The 19,753-nt window shown below is 34.4% G+C and overlaps 1 protein-coding gene across 3 annotated transcripts in view; it reads right to left on the reverse strand.

The window, feature by feature from the left end:
• COG5 (component of oligomeric golgi complex 5) overlaps nucleotides 1-19,753 on the reverse strand; it is a 326,514-nt gene that overhangs the window by 99,849 nt on the left and 206,912 nt on the right. For 2 of the 3 annotated variants that reach the window (XM_081079882.1, XM_081079883.1), the window contains exon 11: nucleotides 6,835-6,916. The exons of the other annotated variant lie outside the window; for it this stretch is intronic. In XM_081079882.1, the coding sequence (XP_080936008.1) occupies nucleotides 6,835-6,916 (82 nt within the window). The remainder of the gene's footprint in view (nucleotides 1-6,834; nucleotides 6,917-19,753) is intronic. 3 annotated transcript variants of the gene reach the window in all.

A 19,753-nucleotide genomic window follows, 5' to 3' on the forward strand; every position in this document is an offset into this window, starting at 1 on the left:
TTAAAATGTCCATACTGCCTAAGGCAATATACATATTCAACGCAATTCCTATCAAACTACCAACGACGTTTTTCACAGAAATAGAACATATAATCCTAAAATTTATATGGGACCATAAAAGACCCCGGATAGCCTCAGCAATCTTGAGAAATAAGAACAAAGTGGGAGGTATAACGATACCTGATTTCAAACTATACTACAAGGCTACAGTAATCAAAACAACATGGTACTGGCATAAAAATAGATACATAGATCAATGGAACAGAATAGAGAGTCCAGACGTAAATCCATGCCTATATGCCCATCTAATCTACGACAATGGAAGCAAGAATGTACGATGGGGTAAAGATAGTCTGTTCAATAAGTGGTGTTGGGAAACCTGGACGGACACATGCAAGAAAATGAAGCTGGACCACCTCCTTACACCATATACAAAAACAAATTCAAAATGGCTTAAAGACTTAAATGTAAGATCTGAAACCATAAAATATCTAGAAGAAAATATAGGAAGAAACTTCATGGACATTACCCGGAGTAAGATTTTCACTGATATATCCCCTCGCGCGAGCGAAGTAAGAGAAAAAATAAACATGTGGGATTACATCAAACTAAAAAGTTTTTTCACAGCAAAGGAAACCATCAATAAAACAAAAAGGGATCCTACTCTATGGGAAAAGATATTTGCCAATGATATATCTGATAAGGGATTAATATCACAAATCTATAAAAAACTTACTCAACTCAACTCCAAAAAAACAAACAACCCAATTAAAAAATGGGCAGAGGACTTGGGGAGACATTTCTCTAAAAAGGACATACAGAAGGCAAGAAGACATATGAAGAAAGGCTCAACCTCACTAACCATCAGAGAAATGCAAATAAAAACCACAATGAGATACCACCTCACTCCAGTCAAAATGGCTATTATCAATAAATCAACAAACAACAAATGCTGGCGCGGATGTGGAGAAAAGGGAACGCTAGTGCACTGTTGGTGGGACTGCAGATTAGTACAGCCACTATGGAAAACAGTATGGAGGTATCTCAGGAATCTGAAAATGGAACTACCCTATGATCCAGTAATTCCACTCCTAGGCATCTACCCGGAGAAATCCAAAACTCCAATTCAAAAATCTGTATGCACTCCTATGTTTATTGCAGCACTTTACACAATAGCCAAGATATGGAAACAACCAAAATGCCCATCGGTAGATGACTGGATTAAGAAGCTGTGGTACATTTATACAATGGAGTATTACGCAGCCATAAAGAAGAAAGAAATCTTATCATTTGCAGCAACATGGATGGATCTAGAGAACATTATGTTAAGTGAAATAAGTCAGAAAGAGAAAGACAAGTACCATATGATCTCACTTATATATGGAATCTAAAGAAAAGACTATGTGAATGAACTAATCAGAGCCAGTTTTGGGGACGCAGAGAAAAAACCGAGAGTGGTTAGATGGGTGTGTGGGAGGGGGTTGGGGATAAGGGGAAAGGTGAAGGGATTTGGAAGCAGCTGGTAACCACAAGATGGCCTCAGGGTTTTTCTTTTGAAAATTAATTTGGGGAAGGTATTCTATAATGTTGTAAAGATTTTGTTGGGTATCCGATGGACATGCGTCCTATTTGGGAGACCACCTCAGGGATACTGTGGATACCTGATCATGGCATTGTACATCAGAAGCTAAACATTAATGAATGCCAACTATAATTTTATATATATAATGTGATGGTTCAGTGTGAGGTCGGAGGGATAGTGGATGGGGGGAGGGGGGTTCACAGTATGAGGGATATAAATGATGAACGTCTAAGTATTACCTTGTTTTGTACACCTGAAACTAATAAATAAATTAATTTAAAAAAAAAAAAAAAAAGAAAGAGAAATTAAGAAAACAATCTCATGTACAATTGCATGGAAAAAAAACAAACGTAGTAATAAATTTAACCAAGGAAGTAAAAAGATCTGTACTCAGAAAATTATAATACATTGAGAAAGAAATTAAAGAAGATACAAATAAATGGAAATATATACCATGCTCATGGACAGGAAGGATTAATATAGTTAAAATGCCCAAACTACCCAAAGCAATCTATAGATTCAACACACTCCCTATCAAAATACCAATGGCATCTTTCACAGTATTAGAACAAATAATTCTAAAATTTATGTAGAACCATAAAAGAACCCTAGTCATGGCAATCTTGAGAAAGAAGAGCAAAGCTGGAGGTATCATGCTACCTGACATCAAACTATACTACAATGCCATGATAATCAAAACAGCATGGTATTGGCATAAAAACAGACACATACATCAATGGAACAGAATAGAGAGCCCAGAAATAAATCCATGCCTATATTGTCCTTTAATCTATGACAAAGAAAGCAAGAATACACTTTGTGGTAAAGACAGTCTATTCAGTAAGAGGTGCTGAAAAACTGAACAGATACATGTAAAAAAATGAAACAGGACCACCTCCTTATGTCATATACAAAAATAAATTGAAAATGGGTTAAACACTTAAAAAAAGGTTATTAAACACTTAAATGTAAGACCTGTAACCATAAAACTAGAAGAAAATATAAAAAGTAAACTCTCAGACATTACCCAGTAATATTTTCATTGATATATCTCCTTGGGGAAGGGAAACGAAAGAAAAATAAACAAATGGGACTACATCAAACTGAAAGGTTTTTGCACAGCAAAGGAAACCATCAACAAAACAAAAAGATATCCAACTGAATGGGAGAAGACAATTTGCCAATGACACATCTGATAAGGGGTTAATATCCAAAATTTATAAAAAACTCACACAACTCAATAACCCCCCCCCAAAATAATCCAATTAATAAATGGGCAGAGGACCTGAATAGACATTTCTCCAAAAAGGACATACAGGTGGCCAATAGAGATATGAAAAGATGCTCAACATCACTAATTATTAGAGAAATGTAAATAAAAAAAACCACAATGAAATATCACCTCACACCTGTCAGAATGGCCATCATCAATAAAGCAACAAACAAAAGAATTGGCAAGTATATGGAGAAAAGGGGACCCTTTTTCACTGTTGTTGGTGCGATTGCAAATTGGTGCAGCTACTATGGAAGACAGTTTGGAAGTTCCTCAAAAAATTAAAAATAGAAGTACCTTATGACCCAGCAATTCCACTCCTGAGTATTTATCTGGGTATCCAGAAATCCAAAACACTAATTTGAAAAGGTACATGCACCCTATGTTTACTGCAGTGCTTTTCACAATAGCCAAAATACGGAAACAACCGAAATGCCCATCAATAGACAACTGGATAAAGAAGTTGTGGTACATATATACAATGGAACATCACTTGACGAGAAAAAATTAAATCTTACCATTTGTAACAACATGGACAGACCTAAAGGGTATCATGCTAAGTGAAATAAGTCAGACTGAAAAAGACAAATACCACATGATCTCACTTGTATGTGGAATCCAAAGAACAGAATAAATGAATAAACAAGACAGAAATAGACTCATAGATACAGAGAACAATCTGATGGTTGCTAGAAGGGAGAGTGGTTGGGGCATAGATGAGAAAGGTCAAGGGATTAAAAGTACAAATTGATAATTACAAAATAGTCATGGGGATGAGAAATACACTATGGGAAATATAGTCAATAATATTGTAAAAACTATGTATAGTGTCAGATGGGTAGCAGACTTATTAGGGAAATCACTCATAAATTATATAATTGCCTAACCACTGTGCTGTACACCTGAAACTAATATAAAATAATATTGAATGTCAACTATAGCTAAAAATATATATAAGGCCAGCCGGGTGGCTCAGATGACTATATATATTTATATATATGACTATATATATATGACTATATATATATATGACTATATATATGATTATATATATATAGATGACTATATATATACACACACACATATATGTATATATACATACATATATATATAGTCATAGAATGTACAGTACAGCACAGGGAATATAATCAATGGTATTATAACAGCTATGTATGATGTCAGAGGGGTGGTAGACTTGTTGGGGTGATCACTTTGTGAGGGATGTAAATACCTAAGCACTATATTGTTTTGTATACCTGAAACTAATGATAAAAAACTTATTAAATAAAGAACAGATTTACTAGACCTATAGACTAAAAGCTATACATTGATAAGAGAAAATGTAAAAGACCTAGATCAATTGTAAGGTATAGCACGCTCGTGGATGTGAAGACTCAGTATTGTTCAGATGTGAACTCATCACAAATTGATCTGTAGATTCAATGGAATCCTAATCAAAATCCCAGGAGACATTTTTTAAGAACAACAACCTGATTCTGAAATATATATGGAAATAAAAAATGCTTAGAATAAGCATTTTTATTATGATAAATAAGATAAAATAGGAGGATTTACACTTTAGTGTTTATGATTTTTATACAAATATAGACATGCAAACAAATGGAACAAAACAGATTCCAAAAACAGTCTTACTCAGATATAACCACATGACTTTTAACAAGAGAACCAGGGCAGCCAACAGGCAAAGTATAATCTTTCAGATCCATATACAAGAAATGAAGCTTAACTTTTATTCTCATATCAGATACAGAAATTCATGCCAAACGAACTTAGTAAAATTTCTAGAATAAAATACAGGAGGAAATACTTCTGGCCTTGAGTTAGACAAAGGTTTCTTAGGTCAAAAAACCACTGCAAATTATAAAAGAAAAATTGATACATTTGACTTTACCAAAATTAAAAGCTGTTGTCATTTGGAAAATATTAAGAAAATGTAAAAGCAAACCACAGACAAGGGGGATATATTTGTAAAACATACATCTGAGAAAGGACTTTGAATACATGAATACATGAAAATTTCTTAGGACTTAATAATAGAACAAGCAATAAAGTAAAAATAAATAGCCGATAATTTTTACAAACACATAACCAAAGAATATATACAGATGGCAAATAAGCATGTAAAAATATGGTCATCATTAGTCTTTAGGCTAGTGGAAGTTAAAACCACAATTAAATCAACGACACACTCCAAAGAATGCCTAAAATTAAAATGACTGACAGTATCATGGATTGATTAGATTGTAGATCAACTCAAATTATCATATATTGCTGATGGGAATGCAAAATGGTACATCCAACTTGGAAAATAGTTTGGCAATTACTTACAAAGTTAAACATATACTTATCAAATGATCAGGAAATTCTACTCCTGCGTATTTAACCAAGAAAATGAAACCATATCTACAAAAGACTTGTATGTAAATGACTGTAGTAGCTTTACTCATAATAACCCAAAACTGTAACAACCCAATTGTTCCCCAACTGGGGAGTGGGTAAACAAATTGTTGTATATACCTATACAATGGTACTAATCAGCAATTAGAATGAAACAGACGAGGGTGGCGATTTGCTCAGTGGCTAGAGCACAGTGCTCACAACACCAAGGCCGCCAATTCAATGCCCACATGGGCCAGCCAGTGAGCTGCACCCTCCACAACTAGAGTGAAAACAACAACCTGACTTTGAGCTGAGCTGTGCCCCCCATAACTAGACTGAGAAAGGACGACTTGGCATGGAGCTGATGAGTCCTGGAAAAACATACTGTTCCCCAATATTCCCCAATAAAAATTTTAAAAATAAATAAAATAAAATGAAACAGACTACTAATATATGCAACAACATGGACATATCTTAAAATAATTATGCTGATATAGAAGACTGTACACTGCATGATTCCATTTTTATGAAAATCTAGGAAAAGGAGTTGGAGATTAACTACAAAAGTACTTGAAGGAAATTTCAGAAATGTTCTATATTTTAATTTTGACGGTGGTTATAAGGATATAAACAATTGCTCAAAACTCAGAATTTTCTGCTTAAAATTGGTGAATTTTATTTTTCAAAAAAGCTGACTAGAACAGGTACCTATAATGGAGGGAGATGTACAGTATTCTCTGAATAGTGTGATTTGTAGAAGTAAATGGAGTGAATCAGCCCTAAATAAACCCTCTGCGTAAGTTCTGTTTGGCCACACATTAATGAAGACCTCTTCTATGGATGCGACCTTGCTACTTACTTCTTTAGAAACAGAAGTAGGGAAGTAGGTAGTGTGGTTTATTCAACCCTGTGTTGCCAGTGACTAAATAATGTTTACACTCGTATGTACTAGGTACTTTCAGTAGAAGTTTGTGAATAAAAACTTTACACACAAATTCTCAAAATGCTTTTAAAAATCCTAGATACATTCAGTACTCTTACAGTCATTAGACAATAACACTCATAAGATATTAGTTTCTACATTTCACTGTTTAGAACTACCTTGTGCCATTATTTCGTGGCAAAAACAAATTAAGAAAAAGTTTCATGGATCATATCTGGATAAGCAACTTTTAATTCATGATGCAGCTATTTCATCTGTTCATTCATCAAATCTTCATTTTTAACAATAAGGAAAAAGCTACCAAGTCTCTGCATTTTAATATTTTTTTAGTTAGAAAAATAATTCTACAAGCACTAACACCCTTTACAGAAGAAAAATTCAGACAGAGCTCCTGTATGTTTAAATTATGGAGAATCAACTTATTCTTCTGAAGAAATTTATTCAAGATACTAATCATTTTAAAGACATAAAAAATTAACTTGTCACTTATAAAACTGAATATAATGCTAAAATGAGAAACGATAATTAGCCAGGAGTTTTAAAAAGATGTTTTATAAACCAATAAAAAAAAACTTCTTGACTTTAAAGTAACTGAATAACTTTGAAACGAATTTGCAAAGTAAATAGTATACTTACAATTTGTTGCCATTTGAAATTGAGAATAAAGTGCTTGAGTAACTGAATTCCAAAATGTGTATAAAATTTCAGATTCTCCATCCTGCGATCCCAAAAAAGGATGTATTCATTAATTCTTAAAAATTATAATGGATAAGATATAAGATGAAGATTTATTAAAACTGTATTGAAATGAAAAATTTTAAGACATCTGTCAAACAATGGAATTATTAAGTAACTAAGTAGAAATATATAGATGACTCAATCATGTCTCATGTTCAAGTAATCGATAATCATCGTGCTCTGCTACTTACTAGCTGTGTGTGCTTGGGCAAGTTGTTTAATCATTCTGTGCCTCCTTTCCAACTGAAAAATGGAAATAACACTACCTACACTGCAGGATTATTATGAAGATTTAAGAAGTGTATAAAAGTGGGGCAGTTGGGTTGCTCAGTGGTTAGAGTGCAATGCTCATAACACCAAGGTTGCCAGTTCGATTCCCACATGGGCCAGTGAGCTGCACCCTCCACAACTAGACTGAAAACAATGATTTGACTTGGAGCTGAGCTGTGCCCCCCACAACTAGATTGAAAACAATGACTTGACATGGAGCTAATGGGTCCTGGAAAAATACACTGTTCCCCAATATAAATAAATAAATTAAACAAACAAACAAACAAACAAATAAATAAATAAATGTATTAAATAAATGTATAAAATAAAGTCTTGGGACAGTTCCTAACATATTATATATCCTCAGTGAATGTTAGTTATTATTACAATTACTATCATCATCACCTTGGTGATGATACAGAAGGCAATTTCTGTGACCATAACAAAATGAACGAAGCATGCTTAGACTAAGAATGACCACCAAGATGTAATTTACCCATTATAAAACAGAACTGCCTGAAATAGTTTTTTTTAAAGTTACAGGAATTACTGCTACTTAGCTTAGTATAATTTTATATTACACTTTGAATACGTTTTAGAAATTACTAAAAAAGGATATTAGTTTAAGTATCATTTGTTCAAACAAGACAAAGTACTTTAATACTGTTAAAACAGAATCACACTTCTAGAAATTTTACCAAGTACTTTCAAGGTACTTTTGCGCATGTGGTGTACAACATCAAATTGCCGATTTTTTTAAGTACAAAATGAAAATTTCCCATGATTCACTCTGTTAACCTGAATAAAATTTATTTAATGTTCAAATATGACTACTGTCATAAAAAATAATTAAGAAATTCATTAATTCTGCTTTAGTTTTGCGCTTGTAACAAAAGAAATTCTAATTTTCAAGGTTATAAATGAAGAAAATGACCAACAAGAAATACTGATTTCTCACTTTTATACCTATCCACACTTCTATTTTCATTATAATTTCTTTTTTTAATATGTCTTTTGCTTTGAATTCTGGGTATTGTATACTATAACAAAGCAAATCAAATAATTGTTAATTTCTTATGCAATGATCAGGAAACAGATTCAGATTCTCAAGATGTTATACAATATATATACTGTATATCATGCACCTTAGTTTAAAGTATATGTAATATGAGTACACGACATTAACAGAATAAAGGACAAAAAACATATGATCATCTTAATTGATGCACAAAATAAGCACTGGATAAAATTCAACACCCTTTCATGTTAAAACCACTCAGCCAGCTAGTAGCAGAAGGAAATTATCACAACATAATAATGACTATATATGAAAATCCCACAGATATCATAATGATAAAAAACTGGAAGCTTTCCCTCTAAGATGTGGAAAATTTGATGTCTATATATACTCCTACACACACACACACACACACACACACACACACACACACACACACAGAGAAAACCTGAGTTAATCTTGCTTAAGAATCAAATACAAAATTCTCAGATACGAAAGCAAATTGATTTCAACAGTGTATTAAAATAATTATTTGAATTATCTACCCAAACAAGTAGGACTTATGTCAGCAATGTAAGTACCATTTAATGTTAGGAAATCTATTAATATACTAGCCCAGTGTCTCCAGTAAAGAAATCTACAGCTAAGGGAATAAAAGGCAATTAATACCCTTTAATTAATAAAATACTTTGTCGCATAGTTTTGAAGTTTGTTTGATGTAGTCCTATTTCTCTATTTTTGCTTTTGCTGCCTGTGATTTTGGTGTCATATCCATGAAATCACTGCCAAATCCAATGTCATGAAGCTTTTCCTCTATGTTATCTTCCAGAAGTTTTACAATTTTGGGTCTCACATTTAGGGCTTTAATTCATTTTGAATTAATGTTGGTACAATAGAAAGTAAGGGTCCAATTTCTTTCTTTTGCACATGGATATCCAGTTTTCCCAACACTATTTGTTGAAGAGATTAGTAATAGAAAGTTTGTGTGACCTTCTTTATTCTATATACCATTATTTGTCTGATTTTATCTAAAATTAATACTGTCCCTACTGCTTTCACTTGAGAAACATTTATCAATCTATTTATTTTATTTTTTGTCACTTGCTTTTTGATGTGACTCTTACCAATAATATGTATTTTATTTTTAAACACTATATTTGTCTTTTAATAAAAAAATTACAAACCATGTATGTTTACCTAATAGGTTGTTCTTGCTTTTATCATCTAATTTTATGCTTTTTTGTGTGTTTCCTTTGTTTTCTGTGTTTGTTCTGGGGATTATTTTTGTTTGCTTTTATCTTCCCTCAAGACTTTTTCTTCTATTTCTTCTGGATGTGTCATTATTTATTCCTACAATTAACCATAAATTCCTCTGAGGCAAATCATCTTTGTTAACACCACAGAATTATAAAAATAGATTTCTAGAAATAACAGGAATTCTTTAAGGCTTTTTAGAATTATCAAAGTAAACAAGAAAATTCTAACTCCTAGATATGCCTATTTGAAAGAAAAGATGGGTTCCCAGATAATGTGGCTTCTTTTCTTTTCCCTTCTTAGTCACAAGTCACTTAAAAATTCAAAGCCATGAAGTATGTACTTTTAAGTTAATCAGAGAACTCAGACAAAGCGTCCATACGTTAGCCTGTTTGCGAACCACAGCTGAAGAATTAATATTTTCTGAAAATCCATGTGTAACAGGCACTACCAGATGCTCTCATTTAAACCTTACAACAATCGCTGGAAGTTAGCTCCATGCCAGCAGACGCCCTGCTTTGTCTCTTTTATCATTGTAATTTCAGCACCCAGAATGTGACCAGGACATAAATGCATACAATTAATACCGATTGAAAGAATGAATGGAACAATCTTAAAAGAAGGCATACTTAGTCCCTTTCTGGAGAGAAAACAAAAGCTCAAAGAGATAATGTGAGATTTTTAGAATTACAAGAAAGTAGCAGAACTGAGATTTGACCTAAGGTCTCTCTGATAGATATTAAAGTATTATTCCCCCCTTAACTTGACTTAGAAAGCACTTCATGACCTAGTTGTGGCAGCCTTTTTCTCTTACACACCACTGAGGGCAAAGGTCCAACCACACTCAGATTCTTTCGGGTTCTTGAAGGACTTTTTTGTAGTCTGTCTCCGTTATCAGCTTTTACAACCTGCACCTTCTTTAGAGTTCAGTTTAGGTGTCCTTTCTCTTGGTTCCCCCAGGTTCGGTGCAGTGTTATTTACTTCTACAGCGTTCCAGATTCCCCATCATAATATCTTCCTACTTAGGTAAAGGAACGGAGCAGTGGTTAAGAGGGGGAACTGTGGAGCCAGAATAACAAGCTTCAGATCCAAACTGCACTTACTGTGTGACCTTGCACAGGCTACTTATTTCTCTGTACCTCATCATCCTCATCTGTAAAATGGAAACCCATCCCATGCATTATCACAATGACTGAGTGAGTTCATTGTAATGAAGTGCATAAACAGTGCTTGGCATAGTAAGCACTCTATGAATATTTGTCAACATTGCTAATACTATTTCTAATTTGTAACAGAGACAACTAACATGTCTCCTTGTACTTCACATAGGGGCACCTAACACTGCCATGGTGCTTAATTTTATGAATCCACTTGACTGGCCACTGGGCACCTCAGATATTTGGACAAAGATAATCGCGGTGTGTGTCTGTGAGGGTGTTTTGGATGAGGTTAATATTTGGACAGACTGGGCAAAGCAGATTGTCCTGCATCATGTGGGTGGGTGTCATCCAATCAGTTGAAGACCCTGATAGATCAAAAAGGCTAAGAGAATTCCTTCTGCCTGTCTTCAAGCTGGGATGTCAGTTTTTCCTGCTTTATGATTTAAACTGAAATACTGGCTCTTCCTGGGTCTTGAGCCTGCTGGCCTTTGGGAGGAACTCTGGGGTCTCAGGCCTTTGAATTCAGCACTATTCCATCTGTTCTCTTGGTCTCCAGCTTGCCGAATGCAGATGTTGGGGCTTCACAGCTTTCTTTATGGCGCAAGCCAATTCCTTATAACAATCTCTTTCTCTCTATACATACACATCTTAATTAGTCCTGTTTCTCTGGAGAATGCTAGTACAACTGCCGGGGGGAAAAAAAGAATGAATGAATGAATGAATCAATCAATCAGTCACTCAATTCCATGGATTTGTCATATTAAGAGCTGAGTCAGTTACCAAAGACTCTTACTAAGGAAGACACATAGTTGTTGGAATAAGAAAGGACATGAAAACTGCTTAGGAAAGATAAAAGGCAATGAAGCAGATTCAGAGGCATGGGAAAAGTGTAGGAGAGAATAATGAAAAAGTAGATTTGGGGGTAGGATAGTATATTAAAACAAAAAGTTCATATATACAGAGAGTGCCAAAGAAATGTATGCACATTATAAGAAAAAATCTTAAAATTATGCTGATGGTAACCATTTTGATTACCTCTTTCAACTGCAGAAGTCAAACGTGACTTGTATTCATTTTTTTATTGGTATATATTGAGTATAATAATTCTAAAACAGTTTTTTCCTTTCTTAAAATGTGTTTACTTTGCACATTTTTTTGGCATATCTGTATATATATATGTATAATGCTTTGTACATGATGTGCATGTATATACAGAAACATATATAATATGTATTATATATGTTCTGCCAAAATATAGAATTATGATTTTAATTATCAAAGAATTATCAAGAAATTGTTGTCAAAACCACAATATATTACATAAACATATTACATAGATGTGTATGCATAAAATAGGAAAATACGAAGATATATAAAAATAATAATTTCACTTACTCTTTCAAGTCAATCAGCCTGTCAAGTAATTGTTCCTAAGTATGTTGAAATAAAATTTATTCAGCTAGACTTTAATACTTGAACTAGATTTAAACTGGAAGGATACTTGACTAATCTATCTACACCCAAAGCGGCCTATTTTCTGTCTTAGTCTGTTTGGACTGTTATGACAAAAGTACCATCAACTGGGAGGCTTCTAAACAACAGAAATTTACTTTTCACAGCTCTGGAAAACGGGATGTGCAAGAGAAAGGTGCTGGCAGATTGGCTGTTTGGTGAGGACCTGCTCCCTTCAGATGGCCACCCTCTCAGTGGGTCTTCACAGGACAGAAAGCGGGAGCTCTCTGGGGCCTCTTTGATGAGGGTACTAATCCTGACTGTCAGGGCTCCACCCTCACGACCTCACCACCTCCCAAAGCCACACCTCCTAATACTACCGTCCTGGGGTGGGGTAGGGTTTCACCACAGGGGCTTCAGGGGGACACAGACATTCAGACCACAGCACTTTCATTAAGTTCAATTCAGTCATGTCATCAGACCAATTCTGGGAAATGTGCACAATTTAAAACTTCTTGTTTCTTAGTTATAATAGAAACAATACTATAATTCTAACTTTTAAAAGGATGAAATTTGAATCTTTGGCTGAGGTCAATAAGTGGAAAATAAAACCAAAATCAGATATATTTTATAGATATAAATAGAATAACAATAAAATATACAGGAATACTAAAACATTTATGTTTGGATGAATCTGTTATTTAGAATTATAGCTTGGTCTTTGCTTTTCTCATTGATTTTGACATAATTAAATATAGAGAGACAAACTTAGAATGATAATACTTAAACAGAAAAGATTTCAATGCAGAGAATTTATTTTTTTGATCTTTAAACAAGGAACTAACCATAGATTTCCTTGCTCAAATATATTTGATAGATTCTTTCTGCACAAAGCATAAGGTCCACAACTTCAAGCTAACATTCTTGCATTAGGTGTGGTAAAAGGGTATGGGGTCTGAAGTAAGATGAACTTGACATACATCCAAGGTCTGCCAGTTATTGGCTCTATAACCTTGGGCAGGTGTTTCATCTTTCTGATCTTGTAAACTATGGAAACAATGGGGATTATACTACTTTATAGGAAAAATCCGGGTATCTTGGGCTAGATCTTACAGGAAGATTGGGAAGAAGAGATGAGCAGAGAGTATTCCAGAGGCAGGGATGAACAGTGCACAAAAATGTGAACAAATATTTTCGGAATGAATAGTGAGCAGAATTTCTGGAGCGAGATAAGAAGCAAGAATGGAAAGTAAGACAAGGATCAGATCAAGGACACCAGTGAAATATTTAAGAGTTTTAATGAGAATACAATGATTAGGCTTATTTTATATAAATCACGCTGATAACAATGTGGAAGATAAAGTGTGGAGGATGGTGGTGAGCCTGCAGACAAGACCAGCTATGAGTCTGTGAAAAAAATCTAGGTGCATGGGATTTTACTATGGCCATAGCAGTGGAGGAGGAGTAAGAATGGGTAGCAGAAAAACTGGTAGGACTTGATGAGCAGGTGAATATGTTTATGAAGAACTACAACTGGATATATTTATGTAGGACCAGAAGGATGGAGACTGATCAACCAAAATGGAATTTTCGGAGAAGCAGGGAGAAGAGAAAGATTAGTTCATCTGATGCTTCTAGTATCTGTGGGGTATCCAAGTAAAGATGATGTATACATCTCCTGCTTAAGAACAAAATCTAAATGGAAGAAATAGATTTAGGTATCCTCAGTATTTGGCGGTGGCAGAAATGGTAGCATGTGTGAGCTTTTCCACAGATTGCACGTGGCATGAGAAGAGCCGAGGATGGAGCCCAGGGGAACAGCATTACTTAAAGGTTGGTAGAGGAAATAATTCAGAGTGAAGAGAGAGGAGTGGTCAAGATAGTTATGTAAGATTGGTCACGAGTTAGTAACTGCTGAATCTGGCCGATAGGCACAGAGAGATTCACTGTCCTATATTTTAGTTCTATACTTTGATATATGTTTTAAATGTTATAAATAAAATATTTTAATAGGAGAGGCAGGTAGAAAAGAAGGAATCAGTGAAGGATTCTGAAAAGATGGAGTATCTGTTGTGACTAAAATGGGAATCTGTAATAAATAAGTCCAGTGCCCAAAAGTAACCTCACAGGGTGCTCTGATCATCAATTCCTAACCCAGCAGGTCAGGGTGGGTAGTCATAGCTCCAGGCCTACAACTTCTTTAAGTTTTGCCCTAGGCAAGCCCTGTCCATTGTTCTAGTATCTAAGTTAACATACCTTTGAAATGCCAGAGTAATCCTCTTTTCAGACCCCCTCAGGGGCATAACCACTCTCAAGAGAGCACTTAATCTTGTTAGCTATCCTGTAATCCAATCACCACCACACTTTCTCCCATCTTCAAGTCATCTTCCTTATGACCCTTCCTTAATTCCAAATGTATAAAAAGAAGCTGCAAAACTGTCATCCTCCGGAGCATCTGAGATCTTGCTCCCCAGCAATGTCATCAGTTAGGCTCAGATAAACTCATAAAAATTCTCTACAGGAATGGACGTTTCTTATAGTGACACCGTGAAGGAGGAAAGCATTAAACAGAAGTAGTTATTACCTCAGAGGAGTGAAGTAAAAGAGGGAGTCAGAAGCGAGCAGAAGGATTTTGGTAGTTGGGTCATTAGAATGCCTTCATCAAGAACTGTTTCAGTGGAGTGCAAGCTTGATTTCAGTGCTTAGGGCAAAACAGAAATAAGAAAGGAGACACAAAGTAGCTTACTGAAACCTGGGTAGAAAGAGAAGAAACAGGCAGATACAAAACCAAGGGTTTGGTTTTGGTTTTGGTTTTAGATAGTAGACCCTAGAGAGGAAGTAGCCCAAAAAGGTTGATATTGGAGAAAGCAGAGATGTGCTAGGAGCAGCTAAGATGCACAATGAAAAAGAAAAATAGAAGGATAAGTCTGAGAAAAGAGAAGATACAATCCACCTTTAACTTTGAGATGAAAGAGGGAGGTGGGGATCTGATAAAGAGCTTCTTCAGTCAGAGTGCTACTTCAGGAGAGGAAGTCAGACGGAACCCAGGAAGCTAAGGTAAAATCAAAGAGAAGAGGAGTAAAAGATTTAGCAAAACATCTGTGCCAGAGATCTCTGTGGATAGATCACGCTGTGAATAAGAAAGCCTCCAGACTTGATCAAAGAAACCAAACAGATATGAATTTAAATTAGTTCTTAATCATTTTCTGGATTCAAAGCAGAGGGATTGGTGAAGCAAATACAAGGCAAAGAAAAAAAACTCCCTTTACTGGAAAATAGCTTTCAGGGAGAAACGTTTCCCTGTGCATGGCTGTAAAAGAAGGAAGATATAGAAACTCAGTAGAGATTTCTAGATGAACACCACAGAGCAAAATGAGAAAGCCTAATAGAATTTCAGTTAAAATAAAAACGTAGGCTTTTATATATATAGTGTTCTTTTTTCTTTGAACAATATTTATGGTACAATGTACATTTTGTTTTTTAAAATGGGGCTAGACTAAAGCGTGTTAGGAAGTAGTGAAAAGTAATAAGATTTCAGATACTTTTTCAAGGTAGAATAGATGAGACTTTTTAAAACGTATATAATTAAATAGAAAAGCTATACAAATGTTAACAGAGGTTATCTCTGGGTAATAGAATTAAATATAATGCTTTCTTTATTCTTTCTACATTTTTTGAGGAGCAATTTTAGATAATTTAACCTAATTCTAAACAGAATAAATTCTTGATATAAAAAAATTAAATACTGAAATACATATGGTAAAAATGTTAGGTTCCTCATCAAACTCAAATTCTTTATCCCATATTCTTGCCTAGAAAGCACAGTTAAACTACAGTGGTAAAATCCTTTCTATATAGTTTACTGTAATGTCTCTCTCAACCTTTCTTTTCATTATCGTCCCTCCAAAGGGAAAACTAAATTAAATAACTAATTGTATGTGTATATATTATATGTATTATACTTATGTAATTATATAATTGTACTTAATTAATATAAAATTTAACTTAGTTTTTTCCTAAACAAGGAAAATTAAATACTAAGGAATAAAATTCTGTAGGGTAGGGTGAGCTCTGGAGGCCACCAGCCAGTGTAATATCTAAGATTTGTTGTGCCTCTCCCCTTTCCCAGAAAACAGAACTCCCTTTCCCTCTTGGGGTCAATATAGCCCTTACTGAAAATGCATGGTATACTGGTATTTTAAATACAATATCAGCCAAACTAGAATTAGTATGAACAATTCTCTTCATAAAACTGTTCCTGGCTCCTCTCACCATATTCTCCTGGTTTCATTCTCCTCGGGATACTCGTTGCTTCCTCTGTTGCAGTGTTTTCCTATCTCACTGAATGCAATATATTTTTTAACTCATACTATATGTTTATTTGTTTCAAAAGTATGTAAAACAAATTGTGCACATTTTAATATGTGTCAATATAAAATATACAAAAATAGTTTAAAGGATAAGACTTAAAATATATAGCTAGAAATTATAACTATCTTTTTCCATGTTAAAATGCACCCACCACTTTGGAAAACAGAGTTCTATGGGAATTTTATAAGTTGCACTTTTCTTGGGACTCTGTCTAGGTACTTTCTTTTCTCTCTATAGCCAACCTTATCCACTATCACGACATGGACTGTCTGTCGCCTGTGAGCTGATGTCTCCCAAACGTCAGTCTCTAGTCTACGCCTCTCTTCTGAGCACCAAATCTACAGATTAAATTGCCTAACTGACATCTTCATTTGGATGTTCCGTGAGCACGTGAATACTGAGCTCATCATCTCTCCTACTAAATGTGCTTCTCAGTTTACGCCCTCAAATGAAGTCACTACTATCTACCAGGACCTTTGTCAAACCAGAACGAGGGGTGTCATCCTGGATATCTTCTGCATCTCACCACTTCTAATCTATCACTAAAATTTGTGGCTTTATTTCCTGAATAATTCTCAAATCAGTCCACTTCTCTACATTTTTATTGCCATCAATGTAAATCACAGTTAGACTGAATCGTGTCCTCGCAAAATCCACATGTTGAAGACCTAACCCATCCATACCCGAACATACTTGCAGACAGGATCTTGAAAAAGTAATTACAACAGGGTCATTAGGGTGGACCCTAACCCAATATGACTGCTGTCCTCACAGGAAGAAGAAATCTGAACACAGACACACACAGAAGGAAGACAATGTGAAGAAACAGGCAGAAGAGATCTATGGACACTTTAATACAAGTCTTTGTATGGATGTATTCTTTCATTTCTCTTGGATTAACACCTAGAAATATAGTGCTGAGTCATGTGGTATGTGTATGTTTAACTTTTTAAAGAAATTGCCAAACTATCTTCCAAAATGTTTATATAATTTTACATTTCCCATCAGCAGTATACGAGTTACAGTTGCTCCACATCCTCACCAACCCCAACATTTGGTATGGGATGGTCAGGTCTGTTAAATTTTACATATGAGCTTATTTGACAAGTATCTGTAAAGTGCCTATTCAAATCTTTGGCCTATTTTTAAACTCAGATTTTTGTTTTCTTACTGAGTTTTGAGAGTTCGCTAGACGTAAGTCCTTTATTAGATATATAATTTGCAAATATTTTTCCCCCAGTCTATGCCTTGTCTTGTATTCTCTTATTGGAATATTTTGGAGAGCAAAAATTCTTAATTTTGAGTAAGTCCAAAATACCAAATTTTTTTTTATGATTAGAGCTTTGGTTTGTTGCATCTAAGAAATCTTTGCGTGTTCCCATGTCACGACGTTTTATTCTGTTTTCTTTTATAAGTTTTAGAATTTTAGGTTTTACATTTGAATATCCAAATGTTTCAGCACTATTTGTTAAAAAGACTATTATGTCATCACTGAATTACCTTTGCAACTTTTTTTGAAGATCAGTTTTCCATGTATGTGGGAGTTTACTTTTGAATTCTATTCTGCGTCAATGATACATGTCTTTATTCCAAACCCATACTCTTAAATACTGTAGTTTTATAGTAAGTCTCGAAATCAGATATTGTTAGCCTTCCAGTTTTGCTTTTCTTTTTCAAAGTTGTATTAGGCATCCCAGGTTCTTTATATTTCTGTTTGAATTTTGGAATCAGCTTGCTAATTTCTCCAAAACATCTGTTGGGATTATAGATGAATTTGAGAAGAATGGACATCTTAACAACAGTGAATCTATAAACCCACACACGTAAATAAGGTATCTCTATTTATTTAGGTCTTCTTTAATTTCTCTCAGCAATATTTATAGTTTCCAGTTTACAGATGTTGTTCATCTTTTAACAGATTTATTCCTAAGTATTTCTTATTCTTTGATGCTATTGTATATGGAATTATTGAATTTCAATTCTGAATTATACATTGCTAATACCTACAACTAACTGATTTTTGTATACATATTCCGCAATCTTGCAAAAAAATAACTTATTATAGTTTTAGCTGCTTTTTTGTAGATTTCATTAAATTATTTACTTAGATGATCATATCATCTGTAAAAAGACCATTCTGCTTTTTCCTGTCCAACCTGGAAGTCTTTTATTTCTTTTCCTTGCTCATTGTACTAGCTAGGGTAATGCTCAATAGAAGCAGCGAGAACAAAAAGAACTCCTTGTGTTCTCCCTTATTTTAGAGAAGCATTCAGTCTTCACCATTATGTACGATTTTCACCTGTTGGTTATTCTTTTTTTTAAATTTACTTGGGCGATAATCGTTAGTAAAATTACATAGGTTTCATGTGTACACTATAATACATCATCTACATATCACATTGCGTGCTCACCACCCAGAGTCAGTTCTTCCATCACCATATATTTGACCCCATCCCCCATCTTCTAACATCCCTTTTCATTGTTCTTAAACGCCTTTTATCTGGTTCAGAAAGATCCCTTCTATTCCTAGTTTGCTGAAAACTCTTATCAGGAATGGATGTTGGATTCTGTCAAAAGTGTTTTCTGCATGTACTGAAATGATGACATGGTTCTTTTTGATTGTGGGTTTTCCTTTTTCAATTAGTCTTATATTTAAACCTCATTTAATCCTCCACAGTTTTTTAACCTCTCAGATTTTCCATCACCTTGTCTTTATCCTGAATTCTCTAAAATTTCATCAATTCTATCTGCCAGGCTGTTAATTTATTCTTTGGCTTTCTATAGTATCTGTTTAAAACATCGGCTAAGTTTTTTATTTGAATAATTTTATTTTTAATTTCTAAATGTTCTATTTGGTTCTTTTATTAGATCTAATGGTCTTTTTTAACACTGACTTGTTTCTCACTTTTTTATTCCATTCTTTATTTTTTAAATATATACAGATATTTTAGGTTTTTTTTATCAGATAATTCTAACATCTGCACTCCTTTAAAAATTCTTTAAAAGCCTAAAATCTATCTTACATTGTGTTTATTTTTCCTGCTAACTCTCAGTCACAGCTTCTGGTTTATTAGAGGACTGGTGATTTTTTACTGTGAGCTCGTATTTGGCTGATCTTAATGTGTGGAGAATTCTGATGGTTGAAACTAGAAATGCTGTCCTTCACAGAGGATCGGCGTTTGTATCTTATGGGAGTGAGGAATTGTTACTGAAGATCATGTCAGCCAGGGTCAAAGGTCTCAGCTTGTGCAAGACCATCAGGTTTATTCTTCCATCTTGTTAAGAGCCCCAG

The sequence above is a fragment of the Rhinolophus hipposideros genome (assembly GCF_964194185.1).
Source record: "Rhinolophus hipposideros genome assembly, chromosome: 18".
NCBI lineage: Eukaryota > Metazoa > Chordata > Mammalia > Chiroptera > Rhinolophidae > Rhinolophus > Rhinolophus hipposideros.